This window comes from Crocodylus porosus, unplaced genomic scaffold (genome assembly GCF_001723895.1).
Source record: "Crocodylus porosus isolate Cpor-Errol unplaced genomic scaffold, CroPor_comp1, whole genome shotgun sequence".
Lineage (NCBI taxonomy): Eukaryota > Metazoa > Chordata > Crocodylia > Crocodylidae > Crocodylus > Crocodylus porosus.
Window position 1 is genome coordinate 141,071,173 of NW_017728931.1, and position 19,150 is coordinate 141,090,322.

General features: G+C 42.4%; 1 protein-coding gene across 2 annotated transcripts in view; it reads left to right on the forward strand.

The window, feature by feature from the left end:
* The window catches only part of EXOC4 (exocyst complex component 4), a 568,367-nt gene that overhangs the window by 265,046 nt on the left and 284,171 nt on the right, over positions 1-19,150 (forward strand). For both annotated transcript variants that reach the window (XM_019543773.1, XM_019543775.1), the window contains exon 10: positions 1,231-1,327. In XM_019543773.1, coding sequence (XP_019399318.1) covers positions 1,231-1,327 — 97 coding nt within the window. The remainder of the gene's footprint in view (positions 1-1,230; positions 1,328-19,150) is intronic.

A 19,150-nucleotide genomic window follows, 5' to 3' on the forward strand; every position in this document is an offset into this window, starting at 1 on the left:
GGTTCAAGCACCTACATTGAACACCTTCAAGAGCAAATTGGATGCTTATCTTGCCGGGATCCTATGACCCCAGCTGCCTTCCTGCCCTTTGGGCAGGGGGCTGGACTCGACGGTCTCCCGAGGTCCCTTCCAGCCCTGATGTCTATGAAATCTATGAAATCTCTTCAAGGCAGGTAGTGTCTCTTTTTGCAGGAATAAGGGTCTTTAGCTCAAGCAATAGAAGTGCTCAGGCCATTGAGAGAGGATGGTATTGTCATAGGACATGAACTGGAAGCCCAGGGTTTCGTAGTTTCCTGGTTTGTAGGGTCAGAAGGGTTCAGTTCTCTGTCCTCACATACGGAGGACTGATGCAGTCTGGGTGGGGAAGTCACTTTAGTTCTGCGTCTTAGTCCCTCATCTGTAGTTGAAAGTGGGATTTTAAGGAGTGCTGAATCCTAATAATACCATAGCGTCTCTCACAACATGGATAATTGGGTCCAGGTCGATACCTGAATGAACTGAAGCACAGAATGGTTGTCTTGTGACCTTGGGCAAATCATTGAGTTCAGCTGCAACAATTAGATTAGAAATTGGGGCTCAGATACCCTCAGTCCTCTAGATCAGTGGTGCTCATTGTTTTGGTCCCATGGGCCAAATGAACAGTGTGGGGCTGGTTCGTGCACTGGATGAGACCCTGTGCGCTGGAATTGGGCCTGGCGTTGCCCTTGTGCTCCTGTATCAGGCCCTGTGCCATCTCTGCCCAGCCCTGCATGCCATGACTGGGATGCCATGCTGCCTCTGCCTACCTCCACGCTCCAGGACGAGGGGCGGCAATGCCCTGCGTGCCTGCTGTAGCAAGCAGGGCTGTGGCCTGTGGAGAGCCCACGCGGCACTGGGGGCTGGATCTGAGCACCCCTCCTCGAGAACCATCTCTTGACCAATACCGTTTTGAATAACAAGGAGAGAAGCATCTCTAAGTTGTTTGTTGCAGGGAGTGAGATATGTATGGTACATTCAAAATCTTGCCTATTCAAATAAAATAAGGGAAGTAGAGTGTGGTATTCAGAGCACTGATCCATCACTATACATGATGTATGTGAAGACTGGGGGCGTAATGCCTAAATATTTGCTTTGGGCACTAGTGAGTTTATATACAATATTTGCTTTGGGCAATAGTGAATTTTTATACGAGGCATGTGTGGAACCAGCTTGAAAACTTACTTGTTTTTCTTTTAAATGATCGTTTTCTAGGAGGACCTGACGATAATTTAATTGAAGGTGGTGGATCAAAGTTTGTCTGCAAACCAGGGGCCAGAAACATTACAGTCATCTTCCATCCATTACTCAGGTAAGATTGCTCTGTACATCTGTAGATAAAAGAAAATAATAGGAGCAAGTAGAAACCACTTACTTTAACCAAGAGGGCTTGTGTGTTGTTTCAAATGGGGGTCGTGGTTTCGGAGACAAATCTAACCGCAATAATGATATATTCGTGTATTTATGTTCTCGCTATAAAGGTTTTCTTCATATGTAAAAGAAAAATAAATAGCAAGAGCCCAGGTACCATTGTTGTAGATATGCACTTTACCTCTTAAAACTTGCTAGCATTCCTGCTGGGCTTCCTGGCTTGTTCGACCCCTTTCACATCAAACAGTGTAATTCATTATTGATCAGAGCTGGGAAAAGTTTAGGAGTAGTTGTCGCAAATTGCTTATGATTTGCTGTCCATTATGCTTAATAAAAGCCAAAGGAATATTTTATGTGCTCCTAGGTAAGTTAATTCCTTGATAAACAGGTCCAATTTATGGACTGCAAATTAAGTCTGGGGTCGGAAGTGCAGCACCAGTTTTCTAAAACACATTAGAAAGTCTCAGCTGAAAACTCATTGAGGGCCCTTCGAACTTAAAAATACGTGAGCTGTGGTGGTTGGTAATGGGAGGGTTGTTACAGCACTGTTCAGATTTAATCTCGTTCTTTCCACCCTGCGACTTGCTGATTAATTTTCTTTTCATCCTCAACGGAGAGGAACATCAGGTCTGTTTTCTCTGCCCACCAGCTCCTTGCTCACGTCTCGTTTCCTTGCAGGATTCCCACTTCTATGGCGTTGCCTGCTTTTCTCCCCAGTTGCTAGCGAAACAGACCCAGAACAAGAGCATTTCCTTCCTCCCCCCCATAACTTACTTTTAAAAATCACTTATGTCCATGTACATTTCTGCCACCAATTTGGGATCTGATCACGAGTTGAGGGGAACGCCCTGATTGCTTTTGAAGTCGGTGAGAGCTGTAGTCATTCATCGTTTCTCTGGGTCAGAGATGCAGCGGAAAGCATGTTCCTTGCCCTGAAGCAAATACAGGGCTACAGATCATAGACACTTACTTTCAATTTGCGTTTGTGCTCCGGAGACGCAGCGCAGCTGGGGGATTCGGGCAGGGGGTCGAGATGGGATGCCAGCGTTTTAGCACTGCCTTTGCCACTGACTTGCTGAATGTTCTTCGGCAGGTCGCCAAACATTTCTGTACCCAAGGATCCCCAGTTATTAACTGGAGATAATACACCTTCTACATGCGTAATACATTCTCTTTTTTATACATCCTTGCAGTACATGTGACAGCTAGATTTACTAATTAAGATTTGTTAGGCGGCTCTGGAGGGAGGTGAATGGAAGAGGCTGTATGTATCCAAATCATTTATGTGAGAGTTTTACTGTGAGCCTGTAGCAATAAATAGATTAGGTTATTTTCGTTAAAACAATTTATTCTCCCCCCGGCTCAGTTAAATTGGAAGAAATATTGATTGCAAACTTCAATGCTGTTTTTGTTTTTGTTTTTTTCTTCCCTTTCTTTTGACAAGAAGGTTTGCTATGCATTTGGAGTCCCCCTTTAATGAATTAGTGATAATTAATAACTACCACAGAACGAAGCCTTAGCTTGCTAAAGCATATTTCATAAAGGCATCAGCCACTTTAGTGTAAGTAATGTACTCTTCAGAGCGAGCACTTCACTTTGGTATACAGTCCTAACTCTTCATCTTTAGTGACTCTGTTGGCTTGTCACCAGCAATCAGATATTATTTTATTGCTGACACTCTACGAGCTGTTGAGATGAAATGAGAATCTTATTTTCCCTTTTTCTCCCCTCTTCCTTTCACTCCCAGCTGACCCTCCTACCGCCACCCCACCTGGTCAAAAAGATGACACGTTTTGAATAACAATTTTCATGATACGCTCCGGTTTCATTACCAGCATGATGGGTAGGCAGCGGAAATAATTTGTGTCACAAAAGCTGTTACAGCAAGATTTATGATTGAAAGATCTCGGAGTACAATATGCCCGTCACCCAATGGAAAAGACGGCATGTGCAGCACCTTAGCTTACTTTTCTGGAGAAGGACATCAGTAATGGTAGGAAAGGAAGAATGGCTTTGTGGCATGCATTAGCCTTTTCTTACCCCAGTGCACTGCACAGGGAGGCCTGTGCCAGGAGGGGAAGAGGTTTTAATAATAAGATTTGTTTAGTGTAATGCTGCTACCCATATCCATCAGGAGAACAAATAGGTTTGCAGGAGACCCGGCTGTTTTGGGTCTAAATGGCCGTTCTGAACCCCGATGTGTGCGTGAGAGCTGCCTCGTCAAAACCTAGATCAAAGGTGCCTGGGGTGGAAAGGCATTGGTTTCCAAAGTACAGGTTTTTTGGGAAGATGGCAGGATTGACTTTTGCATAACCCCACCTCCCAGTAATAAGGAAAAGAAAAAAGCTTTAAGGCATTTGGGGAAAAAATACAAGTCACATGTAAGCTTTTCTTACTACCAGCAAGCCGCTTTGCCAGGTTAGTAATTTGACCACTGGCCCTAGACCGTCATCCTTGACAAAAAGAGCAGATTTGATGAGGTTTTGATGAAATATCATTATCCTTTGGAAGAAATCGCAGCGCAAAATGTTACAATTGCTACATCTTTTCCTGACTTTGGTACCTTATCCTATACTTTCTCATATGAAATCCCTTCCTATCATAGAGGTATCTGTTTTAGAAATGCTTATTTTTTGTTACTTTAATTTTCCCATTCATTATTAATCCCTGTGATCATCGCAAGCCACTCTTTGTGGGTATCAAAGTTGGTATATTTATCTGGATTTAAAAAAAATGATATTTTATTTGAAAGTGGAATTTTTTTCCCCTTATTTATATTAAGTTAGGAAAGTTTTAAAAACGGGGATGCTAGCTGTTCTTTATTCAAGCACTTATTGACTGTGGAAGCACTGAGTCGAAACGGCGTCGACTGATCTGATGATGTAACACTCCAGGCTTATGTTTCACTGTTTTGAGTGTACTATCACTTAATATCCTGCTGAGCTGAATCTTGTGTGAAGAGTTGCAAACCATAACCTTCCCGCTCTCCTATCCCTGGGTTTGAATTAATCTCTCGTTTTGTGTGTCTGCTCCAAAGGGTGGCCCTTTATAAATGGTATCCGTGGACTCCACACTTGCTGCATTTCGGTGATTTCTCAGTAAAATACGCTCAGATTATATATTTTTTTCTGTTGACCGCTCTTGAAGTTGGGCTCTGAAAAGTAGGTTGGGTTCCTCCCTCCTCATATGAGAGGATCACATCTTGATCCAAAGCCCACTGATGTTGACTTCACTGGGCTTTCATTGAACCTACGTCAGCTTTGTAGGACTACAAAGAATTAAAAGCCTCGAGCGCTTCTTTTAATCAATCAGATCAACAGAAATCAATCTGAATATGTGAAAGGAGAAGATGTGTTGGATAAGAAGGTGCCATTTGTATGTAGAGTAAAACCCCACTTGAAAAATAACAAATGCATTTTTTTTTTAATTTTGCTTCCAAGGTCTTGCATCCTATTACCCCAGACACAATGCTACCTTCAAAATGTCAAAGAGGACAAGTGTGCAAATCTTTCCCAAATCCTGCCTGCCTGACTTAGCATTCACGTGGAGTAGCAAGCTAGAATTGGGAAGGGAGATTCAGTGCCCCTAAGGAGCGTGGGTCCCAATTTCCACCAGGAGAAAATGAGATGCGCACCAAGCCCCAGATTAATTACCAGCATTTAATGATACCACCTCCCACATAATAAATGAATAGTAGATTTTTTCAGAGGCAAGTGGGTATTCAAAAGGGTTGATTGCTGGGAATAGATTTTTTTTTTCCATCAGGCTTTCAATATATGAAAACTAATTGCATTTACAAATTGAAGAGGAATACACATCTGATTTTCCTTAATTACATACTGTGGGAGGTAGTGAAGTATAAAAGTTGGCTCCATGAAAGAATCCGGTTGCTCTCTTCATCCACCACTAGTAACTGGTGTCTGTTCGAGTTGCTAATGGGCTTGGGCATAAGTGGGGTTGGTTTGTGGACTACCGTCTCCCACCATTGCAAGGAAATGTGGTGGACCATATCCAAAGCCCTTTGCATTATGAAATCTTAGCAGCCTGAGTGATATCTGTTGTAACATTTGTTTCGTGATGGAAGGGTTTTTTGGGGTTTTTTTTTAATTTTTTTGTTTCAGCTGGCATTTGAAAGACACTTGGCTCTTCAGGGTAATAATCATTTTACATATGCTTTATCGAGTATGTTTATTACCAGACAATTGAAGAACAGATGTCTGCAGTCTTGAGGCTGTGGGGGAGGGACAGGAGGGAGCTGGAGATGTAGGGGATAACAGCATTTCCAATTGTGAGACGCAGTTGATCCTTATGCAGCTGAGCGCCATTTGGATGCGGGGTCTCAAGGCTGCAAGGGTTTCCCTTTTTTATTCATATCAGCCACACTCCATTAGGATCAGGCAGCAATTAACAGGGTTGCGCGATGGAACAAGGAACAAAATGCTCATCAGCCTTGAAGGGACAGTCACTTCCTAGCAAGCCTGTATCCATAGGAGGAGATAGGGTAGAGAAGCTCTAAGCTGTCTTGGCACCCCAGTTTACCTGCCCTTCTGATGGACGGTGTCTGTCAGATGGAAAACTAGCTGCCTGCCTGCAAGGAAAGATTGCAGCCTGGTATCGGTGATGGTAATCATTGTGTGCAATTACTAGGAATGAATAGTAAAAGAGCAATTGTGGCTTAAAGTGAAAAGAAATAATAAATAGGAGCCTGCCATCTTGATTATATGGTGGTGGTGCGTTTGCTGTGTAAAGCTACACCTTAGTGTTTGAGTGCATGAATGAAAGGAGAGATTTCCAAATCGCTGCTAGGTAACTTTTTCTTGCTTTGATTTGCAGGGGAGAAATTTTAAAATAAGGACATTTAAATAAGGCCCGGGATTTTAAAGCAGCCGTGCTTGGCTTACACTGACTTTGTCATCCATTCAGTTACCCAGGGAACGTTGGATTTTTTTAAGAGATGTATATGGGTACATTATCGTGCTGGCCGAGTATGTGCCGTTTCCCCTTTTAGGGACAAAACCTAAAGTGTGACTGTCTACTCATGCCGCCTATTGACGCCAACCATGCTGGGAAATCTGGTAGATAGTATGTAAAATAGGCGTGTCAATATATGTATGTGTATGTATTAGGCTCAGAATTAGAAATAATTGCAACCAACTTTTCTGTTCAGTTCATAATGGTCACTCAGGCGACTTTGAACATCTGGACAGGAGTGCAAGCTGGTAGCAATTTAAACGTTCGACTGTGTCACTCAAACAAAAGAATGCACGTGCATAATTAAGAAACTGTCAGTAGTTTATTGATAATGCTTTACATTAAGGTAATATTTATAAAGCTTTAATTATTAATGTTTCAGAGAAATAGTTTTAAAGGAATCATGCCGTAATGTGTTGTAGGTGTATACTATAAACCTGCTTTAATATTTCATGTTACTGAGGATGCTATTATACACATGACTTATAAATGAGGGAACATGAAAACGTTGGTGTTTTGTAATATATATTATTATTTAATGCTTTTACAACACATTATATGTTGTCCTAAATGTTAGGAAAGTATTTTTGATATTTGAATTATTATAGTAATGATGTTGAGTCATTTCAGGCCCCAAATTTGGGCTTTTACCAACTGGTATTTGAATGAAAATGTATGAGCTAACTTCAAGAAGCATTTCTCTGGACTTCCAGAGAAATGTGCATAATGGCATTGCACGGTGCTTAGCGACCAGAAAATTAAAATTAAGCCAAAATGGAACTGACCCCTCTAATTTCATGGTTCAAGCTGAATGCGTTCAGCAAACAAGCAAACCCGTTTAATAGGACAGGAAAAGCAGGTTTTAAAATCTCTTATTTAATAAACTAAGATTTTGTTTTCAACTGTAAACATTTCCTTGCTAAGTTTTAACTTCTCTGGTCCCTGCTACATTTAATGCCTCAATTAGCATTAATTATGGCACAAATGGCAAGGGCGTTACATGTGCACCTAATCGAAGGCCTTGTAAAATGGCAAATCATCTGTAAAAATGTTCTATGTATAATGAACATATACTGTCTATGTATTGAACTTATAACGAAGAATATTTTTGTGGCTAGTTTGTATTGCACCGAACGTGTAGTGGGTCCAGGGCTTACAATCAGCAGATTATTAGCCCCAGCTCCTAATTGCACCAGGGCCAGTTCAAGACCTTGGTGCAGTCTCAGTTAGCTGATTGCTGGCCCCCACCCCAACCTTATAGGCACCTGGCTTTCAACTTGCAGGTGGGCAGAGAGCTCAGGATTATGATCCCAAGCTCCCCCTTGTGCTGGCAGGTAAAAATGACATGATTGGGATCTGTGTGATCACTGATCCCCAGATCTCATCTCCTGTCGTGCTCGTGTGGCATAGCAGAAGGTGCAGTTATTGGGCTTGGGAATCAGATCCCATTATATACGTCAATGTGTACTAGCAGCCATGGGGATTTTTAAAAAGCATTTATTTGTCAAGAATAAAACTGTTTCTGATTTGTCTGAAGACATCTCCTTTATAGTTGCTTGTATACTTGAAGCCCTGTACAAATATTAGTCATGCTAAGCACCATTTGCAGGAGATGGGTATTATCCCTGCTTGCCCATTGAGTAAATTAAAATAGAACGACTATAACGCACCCGGGCTCAATGATAAGGTGATGACAGGCAGGATTTAGGACTCAGAAGATCTTAACTTCTGATTCTTAGTATGTTAAAAGTGGTGCTTAATATTCAAATCTTTATTTTGGCATTGGTAATGCTCATTTGAGAATAGCGTTGATGAACATTTTATGCGGCTGCGTTTATACTAGATGTTTACTTCGATTGACCTCGGTCTCAGGCGACAAAATCTTAAGCGAGCAATTTGACATCCACCTAGTGAATTTTTCCTCCCTCTGGTTTAATGAGTATTTAGAAGACATTTAGTTGATGAGTCCCTTGCTGTTGACATTTAGTACTTTATATCTGTCAACACCAGGAATGAATGCTTCTTGTAGGCGCATCCTAACTCTCCTTCCTTTGACAAGCTCTCATGAAGTCTGTGTGGCTGAATTACAAAGACACATTTCAAAAATCTTGTTGTGACATTGCTAGGAAGAGGGTTAGTTGTGATTCAGGTCATTGCGAAAATGAGGTACGTGTGTGTTGGGGGGGTGAGAATCACTCTTTATGCGTCGTCTTTTTTTTTTTGTTTTAAATGCTTTATGAGAGCTGACAATCTTACAGTCTGTGTCTGATTAGAGATGACAGTTTATAAAAACCTTAAGGTAAGTCTGCTCACTTCCTGTGACAGCAAATAAAGTACCCCTACCTCCCACACAAACACGCGCTCGCCAAAAACTCCTAATATGTGATACATTCATCTTATATTGTCTGTCAAAGAATGCAGTACATCCGATCAGTCAAGGTTTGAGTTTTCAAACATGCCTCATCTATACTGGAAATCAAACAGCTTGTCATAAATTTCATATCTCTTCAGCTCCTCCTTCCTCTGGAGCAAAATCAGTGCAACCCTAACTAAGGTGCAAATGTCAGCGATACATTGCACAGAAAGTCCTAGTCTGATCACAGGTTTCAAACCTGCCCACGGTGAGTACCGGAGAGAAGGGAGAAGCTATTTTTTTTTTTTAACCTGTAACTTTCACTTTGCTGCTAGTTGATAGCAGGTTATTAGTTACTTGCATCGTCAAAGCTCTTTGCAAACATCAGCACATCTTCCCAGCAGCTGCCTGAAGAAAGCAGGTGCAGTATTTGGTGTCTGAGATGTGGCTAACGGCCACGGAGGAAGTGTGTTGGGAAATTCAGAATAAGAAGTTAGGGTGTCCTCGGTTTATCACTGGTCCAACACGTCTCGTCTCGTCTCGTCTCGTGGAGCATGCCACGTGTGCTTCTGCAGCCGGGTAAGTAGGCCTCTGTAATAAAACATGGAGCCCAGCAGATATTAAAACAAATTAAATAAATAAAGCCAGGTAAGTATTTGAAAGAGAACTCCAACACTTTCCAACCTCAAGCAACTTTTCTAGTGCCTGAAATGCAAGCATGTCTTTCTGAAGATTTCGCATGGCTGAGATGCCTTTGTGGCTTGCTTCTTTTTGCCGTCTTTTCATAGCTTCATAGTTCATAGGGTCAGAAGGGACCTGAACAGATCATCAAGTCCGGCCTCCTGCCCTGGGCAGGAACATCTACACGTGTGTTACTGCACAGTAACTAATTGGGCATAAATTCGATACCTGCGCGATGCAGGTATTTGTTAACAGGCGATAACATCTAGCTAACCCCAGAGCTTTCCAAGGGTAAACTTCCCCCAAAAGGCTTCTGTGCCAATGCTTGTGCGTTGTCATACAAATTCATGGAGTAGAAAAAAACAGGCCTCTGAAATGCTTTTTACATAAATGACAGTATTGCAAGACCAGCTCCGTGCTTGTGACAGCGGGGACTGGTCCACTGCCAATGCCTGAGCTGTGTTTGTTCAGACAGTCTTTATAAAACAAGGACCAGGAACTGAATTGTGATGGGCAGTTACATGACTTTGTTTCAGAAGGAACCCAGACTTTTCCTGTCACCTGTAAGTTGTCATCGCCGAGCAGGGTCTTCATTGGCAATCTCAGCAGGCTAGGTTGCAAAAAGTGCAATGAAATCTCCAGCTCTTTAGGGTAGTCTCTTCAAGCCACAGCTGTGTCTAATGAACATTGGGAATGGCAGTGGGAACATAACCCAAGAATGATGCTTGTATCTTCTGATCTCATTCATTGCATGTAAACATGGCGTTTGGCATAATTTTTGCAGTATTGTTACTCGACAAACTCGTGTCCAAATACCAGTGGAACGGGTGCCCGCGCACCCGCTGAAAACGGATTTTTTTTACCATAAGGCATGTTCATGGTGTATACTCTGCAGATCTGACATGGAAAAAAGTTCCTGTTACTGCACCATATGAGTTCAGAGCGGGAAACAGATGCGTCCATGATGCACTGAATTGAATTCAAGATTTCTTGCATTCATCCTCAAGGCGATGAGCAGTCCACAGTCCAGAAGCCTGCACAACCCCAAGCGTTGGGACGAGGACCGCGGGTAGCCGTCCTGTTCTTCAGGCACAGTGCGGTGGCTCAGATACAGAGTGAAACTCGTTTCTGCCACAGACTGCTTTCCTGGTCGTTAGTTTGAGTTGATGGGATGACCACCAGTAGTGGCATGGCTAACTTTAGTTAAAGCACCCCCGCCACCATTTTGAAGCGCGGGGAGCCTGAATTCACATGACATGGAGCTTGCTGGAGTGTGCCAGTTGGCATGCTCCAGCAGACTCAATTAATTGACTCAGTTAATTGAGTCTGCTCCGACACATGCCAATTAGCACGAGTTGGCGCAGACGTCTGGCATGTGTATAGGTGCCCTTTGTGCTCACATTTCCAGGAAGGCATAAATACAAAATTGCAATGCTGCTCATATTCCATATCTAAACATGTGTTTTATCTATCCCAATTCTGTTTTAAAAAATATGTCAATTTGGAAGTACTTTTCAGAAATGACACATCTTTATCCCCCATTTCCTCCTCCCCCCGCATTTGGACATGTTTAACCTTATTCCCTACCTGACCTTTCGTGTCTGCTTGAACTGCCCCCCAAATGTTTCCTTTCGAGTCAGTTGAATTGTTTTGATTGAATTGATGCAAAATATTCCATTTCAAATCATTTCAACAAAATAGAATATTCCACTTTAGGTTTCACTGGCCTACCATGTAATATAAATGAAATATTTCTCTGGCAGAAAATTTTAAAAAATAAGTCAAGATTTTACTGTGGAAAATTTCAATTTTGCAGAAACTTCCTTCTGTGGCCAAATGATTTTTTATTTATTTATTTATTTATTTAAACAGACAATTCCTTATCAGTTCTAGCCTCATTCCTATTGAAAATGTTTTGCTTTTTTCATGGAATTCCAGAAAAAAACCTGCTGTAATTGGAATCTGCAGCAAAGAAAAACAGAGGTATATTTTGTCTGGTTGGGTCCGGAAACACTTGCTTGTCAGGTATATTAGTAGTAATTGCATACTGTGTAATACTAATACTTAGTACTTCCATGGCACCTTTTATGTGATAGCTTTCAAGTCCTTTACAGGCATCAATTAATTAACTCTCTTCACACCTCAGCATGGGGTGTATCACTCTGCACATGAAAATCCTCCGATGAGCGTCTCATGGAGAGAGGTGAATCTGAAACTTTTGGCTCATCAAAGATGTTTTGTTATACAGATTTGAGAGGTATATCTAAAATTTCTAATCTCAGATTTGGATAATCTGGTTTTATTTAGTCCATATGATTGAAATGTGAAATTGGAGTACCAAGAGATTTATTAAAGTCCGTTAGGATACATGGTACAAGGCAGTGCCAGGCTAGCTCTAAAAATTTGAAGGCTACCAGTTCCCTGCTTTTAATCACAAGAACGTAGTTTTTCAGGGATTTAATAAATTCTTCCCCTGGAAAAAAAATATCATCCTTCAATATTTTGGGAGTGGACCCTCTCATGGGAAGTCTGTGTGCGTATTGCATTGCTCCAGGCAGCCACCTTTCCCTCCCAGTCCCTCTATTCACCTTGTCATTTCACCTAATTACCCTTCAAACCTCTAATTCTCTACAATTATCTAGTACTTAGGGTCGGAAGGGGCTTTAACAGATCATCAGGTCTGAACCCCAATTTTTTAAAAAATTTAAATATAAGAGGAAGGATAGTTCAGTGGCTGTGGTGGCAACCTGGAGATTTGGAGATTTAGACTTGGCTCCTTCCTTAACCACAGACTACCATGGGGAGCCATGTGCTAGTTACTCGTTCTGTTTGGGTCTCAGTTGTCCACCTTTAAAATGGGAACAAGACGCTATCCTGACCTCAGCAGTGTTGTGCAGAGAAGGACATTAAAGAACATAAGGTGCTTAGATGACCGCATTGATGGGGCAGAGACTCTGCAAGTCTGGTCAGTGCATGGATAGGCCCTAATATGTGCTTTACATACCATATTTATTCATGTACCACACACGGCTTTGCCCCAAAAATATGCCCTCCAAAATTGGGGTGCATGTTTTAAGTGGGAAAGCTGATTTCTGTGCTGGGGTGGAAGCATAGGGAGCCTGTAGGGGCTGCTGGAGTGGAGGGAGCTTTGCAGCGCTCCTTTTTTTTTACCCTCTCAGAGCCACTGCTGAGTTGGGAGCAGATTTTGGCTGAGGGAATTAAACCTGCAGTTTTCGCATGAGTAGCACCCGTCGGGATTCAGCCATGCAGTCAGGATCCCCCGCCATGGGCAGGATTCAGCCATGACTCTGGAAAAGTTTGCATTCTGCTTTCTCCAAACATGGTGCATGTCTTATGTGGCGTGTAAGAAAATACAGGGCAACTAGTAAAGGCTTTTCTCCTTTTTTTCTGAATATTAAGCAGTTGGCGTACTGGGTATCACTGCGCATATGCGTGCGTACATGTGTGTCTAAACAACAGATCAATACATTCCAAGCATATGAATGATGCCTATATTTAAACACGGACAAATACACAATATTCAATTACAAATCATGTAATTAATTCAAATGTACGTAAGTTTGACACTTGGTTTGAATTATAATTATATTGTCTGTTTACAGAGAAATAAACAGAATAGCCTCTGGTTACAGAGAAATAAACAGAATAGCCTCTGGATAGCATGCGTATAACTGCTGGATTTTTGTATTATCTAAAAATTACAAAAATTTTTGTTTAATTTCTCCCCATCCCATCCCATCCCATCCCACGTAAATGTATTTGAAATAACCAGCCATGCGGTTAGACTTCCCGTGTGCTCCGATTCTAGCTAAATTGCTGAGCTGCCATTCAGCTTTTTTTGATCTGTGGCTGGGAGTTGGTTTATGTAACTTAATTTTTTTGCCCCTAAATGCACCTTTCCCACCCTTTCATTGGGTTGAAATGATTTTTGAAGCAAGGTGGCCCGGTGGGAATGTGAAACGGAAAGAGACACTCTTGTTCTGGATTTTGAATCCTTTGAACTTGCTGTTGGAGGCTGAATGGAAAGCGGACTGGTGTTTCCTGCCTTTTTCTTATTTATCTGCTGCCAAGGAGCCAGAGCCAGAGCCCGTGTGCGTGTGCATGGTGGGGGGTTTTTTTTTTTTTTTGGTTTTTTGGGGTTTTTTTGTGAAAGCTGGCTGAATGAAATGGCTATGTTGGTTAGGCAGCTGTTGGAGCTGGCATGCTGGGTATGACTGCAACAAAATCAAATAGTGGCAAGTGTTAACCTGAAAAGAGCAAGAGGAGAATGATGATTCCTCTCCCCCCACTCGACCCCACCTCTCTTTGCATTAATTTTTTTTAAAGCATCTGAATCCTTCCACCTTGGTCTTTAGTACTGATCTGTACCTGGGATGTCGTGTGTTGCGAAAGATGAAATAGGAGAGTTTGCATTGACAGGCGATGGTGGTGAGGTCTGGGGGTCCCGGTAAATATTTACGGCTTATATTTGGGTGCCGGTGGCCACGAGTTGTGTTTAGCGGTCTCTTGCCATTGTTAGCATTCAGATTATTTCCTTTGAAGTTGGTGCGAATGAAGCATAAATGCAGATGACTTGTGGTGTTTTTCCTCCTATCTGCGTTAAAGCCTTGCAGGCAGTTCTTTCGATATAGTTCAGTGTTTCTGTTTGTTTGTGCAGTTTTAAGTGAGCATTTAACCACAGATTCTCTTCCTCGATGTGTCAAAAGCCTTCTGTTTAGAAATGCTTTTTTTAGCATATGGTCACGTGACGAAAGCGAAGTGCAGGGAATTATGATCCTAAGTTATATTTCCAGCTCTGAAGCAGCTCCTTCCTTTGTGCTGGTGGGAAAGTCCTGTAATTGCACCGTGTCTCCGTTTACCATCTGTAAGATGTGATAGTGTCAACTAATACGTAGCTACTGAAATGTTAGAACACTTCTGCTCCATGTGGGATTATAATAAATCATAGCAGCATGCATTTATCCCCCGTGATTATTATAGGGAACTTCTCTTAGCTTAAGTGGTAGAACCTTTTTGTGTTGCATGGAAAGTATCTGGTTGAATGCCTACTCACTGCTGTGATATGCCTGTGTGCGCAGCTGTGATTTTGTCGCATGCTGTCTTGCTCATAACTGCGTCCCGTGACATGCACTCAACTCCTTTCTTCCATTCCTGGAGCGGATCGATTCTAGACATTTGGAGATCCCACAGAAAAGTCAAACAGGAGCTTTTTTGCTCTCCATGGGTGCATCTACATACAAAATTAAAGCAGAGAAATAAATTCCAGTGCAAATGCAGCATTTACACGTGCACCTGTGACCGCAGCACTTTGAGCTGGGGCAGAGTAGCCCTGGGGTGGCAGGACGTGTAGGGGGTCAGCCCTGGGCTCTGGGTGGTGGCAGCAGAGGGGCTGGTGAGGCACAAGGGTGCCACAGTTTGGGGCTCTGCAGGAGGCAGTCCCTGCACTTCAGCACCCTCATGCCCCAGCTGTCCTCTGTCACCATTTACACATGCAAAGGACTATTTTAGCAGAGTTAATTAATTTATTGCACCCTAATACACATGCGGTGCGCATATAGATGGTGACGCTTTACTTCAGAGCTAATTAATCGGCTCTACAGTAAAGTGCACATGTGGATGTACCCAGTGTCACGTTCAGAGGACCCTGATCTTCATGTTTATCCCATACCGACATACAATAATACACCAAAGCTATCCACGTGTTCGTATTGTTGTAAGCCTCCTTGTTCTCTCTCTTCACCCCACCCCGTAATGTTGTAAACTCTAGGAATGGGGGTCTGTACTTTATTATCACTTTTTCTTATTATTTATTAGCTATGTTTACGACATTGCATATTGCAGGATCTTACAGTGGTCTCCGCTCTCTCTCCCCTGCAAGGATTTTTTTTCTTGTAGAACTGGCTTACGTAAGAGGAATTTGTGCAGGGATCTGGTGTGGGCCCAAGTGGCAATTTCCATGAATGCTGCCGTTGCAGCATGTATGTGCTGGTTTGAGTGGTGCTATCCAATGCCTCTTCCCAGGCAACAAAATGCAGTTTAGCCCCATTGCGATTGTTTTCGTCCCTGTGGCATTTTTATTTAAATCCTTTCAAGCTAGTGTTATGATTCTTACACTTGCTTCAAAAAAAGAAGAGATTATGCTTTTCCGAGGTGGTTATCTGCATTGTAATTTTGCATGGGCATCTGAGCCTGAAGCAAACTGAATGCTTCCTGTTGGTTCAGTGCTTGGCTCTGCTATCTCCTAGAGCAGGGACCGGCAAAATGTGGCTCGCGGGCCACTACCCAGCCTGCAGAACCCCTAAAAAATTTAGAAAATTAATATTTATCTGCCCTGGCTCCCTGTCACACGGCCCTCAATAGCTTGCCAAAACTCAGTAAGAGGCTCTCTGCCCAAAATAACTCAGTAAGAGGCCCTCCGCCTCTGTCCTACAGAGAGTTGTGGCTACATGGAGATGATCAGCGGGGCTAGTATTTGCCTGGGACTGGCTGTGTGACCTTGATGGGGAGTCATTTCCCCCTTTTTTTGCCTCCCTTTCTCAAAGGTGGGAGTAGCAGTACTTACGTCCATCGAGCAAGTTGTTATCTCCTGCTGGGTAACTCTAGCAGGGCACTAAACACTCCCTCTGCGTGGTTGCTTTTGTCTTTTATATATTGTTTTATAGCCCCTTGAAACCTTTTTTCCCCCCTTTCAGAGTCCCTGCATGATTAAAGGAGTTCTGAGTAGTTTTCCTGTTAAAGCTGACCCAGTGAATCGCAGCTTGTCTAAGGGCTATGGACATTTATTTGAGTATATGGACATCAATAAATAGTTTTGTTTCTGCAGAAAATCCAGATGGTAAAATATAGCCAGACTTTAATTTGTGAAATGGACCTTTAAATTCAATTGTTCCTCATAATAGTGGCAACTCAAGGCTTCGAAAGCCAAATAGTGCCATTTAATGTCATTGACTTTAGGCCTATTTGTATCTTCAAATTGCTGTTTTTGTTTTTTTTTCTTCTTCTGCCAAGACTATAAAATAAATGCTACAAGAGAAAAGCAGCTAAAAGCTTTACCTTTTTTTATTTTTATTTTTTTTTATGGTGCCTTCAGAACCAATCCCTGTAATAGCATTTAAAACTAATGGAGTGGTTGTTCTAGGGGCCCGAAATGATGTGGTAATGCCTCTGAACAGAGAAATGCATCTTTTATTAAGGTTTTATACTGGCTGCCCTAGCTGGCTTCTCACCGAGTGAAAAGGCTGTAGTGAATGTGTGCGCAACAGGTGTTATATGTACCATAAAAAATAATGATGATTAAATAGTCTCTGGTGCTTTTCAATGTTAATCATTTTAGTGATTTTTAAGAATTTCATTATCCGTACAGTACCAGGAAAGTGAGCCTTTTAAAAGTAAAAAAATGTCTGGTTCCACATGTTCGCACCCCAGACAACTGTTTAGCTTTATTGGACGGGGCTGTTTCCATCCAAGCTGCCTAGGAAATAATTGATGTATTTAGGCTTGGGATGTGCAAGGTGAGGTCTCACTACTGGGTAAGGCAGGCAACAGGTGGAGCGGAGGGCCATTTGCCACGTCAGTACCTTCATTGCAATCTAACTGTAACTTTGTGACTTTTTAAGGGCAGGAGGAGGACAACAAGCACAACACAAAGCAAGAATGACTCAAAAAATGATCCGATTTTGGTTTCCTCTAATGGGTCACAGAAGCTCCAGGGGAAAACTTGCCCTTCTGCCAGCTTATTTTTTCTAATGAAAATGACTGACAGCGTTGTTGGAGTGCCCTGGTCTAGTTAAGGTCCAGGCTGTGGCTAGATCACAACCAAGAAGATCAAAATGCTGCTGCACAGAGTAGGAAAGTTTTTTTAAATGTTGTGAACTTTTTAGAAAGCTGGGGTGGGGGGAGGAAATGCCTTTCTTGCCACTCTCCTTAGCCACTTTGCAGTCCAAAAGCACTTTTTCTTTTTTCTTCTTCTTTATTTATTAGGCGACACCAGTTAATCATTGCAATTCATTTGTCAATATGAAAAATCATCCCTGCTAATACACCACATGGTTGATTTTAATGAAAATTGGCTTTGGAAGTCAGTGCGAGGATCAGATTGAGCCAGCACTGCACATAAATCATTAAGCAGAATTGAAAGCAGACTGCTGCTCAGAAGTAGCCTTCTAGTACAGATTAATTAATTACTGGGGATCTATATTCGGCAAGAGATGGTCTACCCTGCTTTCATTGCTGTACCCCTGCTCCGTGCCTTGTGTCCCTCCGTATGTTTTTCCTAAATGGTCCCTGTGGCTTCTTCGCACTGTAGTTCTGGGAGTTTCTTTCATGTTGCACTTCACGCGTTGCAAGGTTTCCCATGGTAGGTTCATTGAGCATCCTCTTTTTCCTTAATGCCCACTGCTCAGTAACACCTTCCTGTGCTGATCTGGTGGAGGGTCTCCTTGCTCCCTTGCAGTTCAGTTTGTTATTGCTTTGAACCTAATGAGTTTCTAATATTGCAGTAGTGTATAAGCACCACTAAGAGTAGTTTTCATGCTCTCCATCCTTGAGTTTGTATTGCAGGCTCGCCAAGATAAGCTTTTACATAAGAGTAGTTGCACTTCATGTGCACCTTACTGCACTGTATGCAGGGTTTGATTCATAACTGGGTGGGTGGGGGTCTGCAAAAAAAAATTAAACGAGTTCATATAATACATACACATACATGTATGTATATGTATGTATATACATGTAGGTATAAAATTAAAGAGAGGTTAGTGCTTTTTCACCCTGGCTCTGTGAGTTCATTGGTTAACAAGTCCACTTAAGTGAAGGAGTGATCTGATCAGAGACCCCCCCCCCGGTTATGACTTTCAAATCTTACAGGGGTGCTCTTGTTTCAAGCTCCCCTATATTTTGCACCCTGACCATATGGTCATTATTATTGGATTGTAATATGTTGCTAGAGCATGCAGGAAATTATAGTACCATTTGAGGTATTCACAGGGTAGGGGCCAGCCCTTCCTCCTGTAATCAGTTTGGCGGATGACAACAGGCTTATTTGGGAGTCACCATTGGTAAGGCTAGAACTGTGCATTTTTATGTCTCATTCCTAAAAAGTACTTTTAAGTATGTCCCATCAGGTATCTCTTAAAAAGTGGACCTGCACTCTTTCAGTTAAGGTTTTGGCTAGTGGTTTTAGGGCCTTATAGCAGCAGAGGGAGCTGTGTTTTCCTGGACAATGCAAAACTTCAGCCATGAGAAACATTCAACATGACAGAGCCAGGGTGAAAAAGCACTAACCTCTCTTTAATTTTATGTATGTATGCATTAATTATAAAAAATTGGCCTCTGATTACCTTGGGGCCCTTATGCAGCAGTCAGAATGCAACAACAGACAAAAATTTTAAATCAAGCCAGTTCAGCTAAACCAGCTGAAGCAGTTTCCCATCTGTTCTTCATAGGCTGTCAGACCTTCCCAAAAGCTCAGGAAGGAATCACAGAATCACGGAAGTCGGCTCGAAGGGACCTTGTAGATCTTCAAGTCCAACCCCCTGCCTGGGCAGGAGAAAAACTGGGCTCAAATGAGTCCAGCCAGGTAGGCATCCAGCCTCCTGTTAAAGCCCCCCAGGGTAGGAGCCAGCACCACTTCCCTTGGAAGTTGGTTCCAGCTCCTGGCCGCCCTGACCATGAAGTAGTTCTTGCGGATGTCTAATCTAAACCTCCTCTCCAACAACTTGTGGCCGTTATTCCTTGTTATGC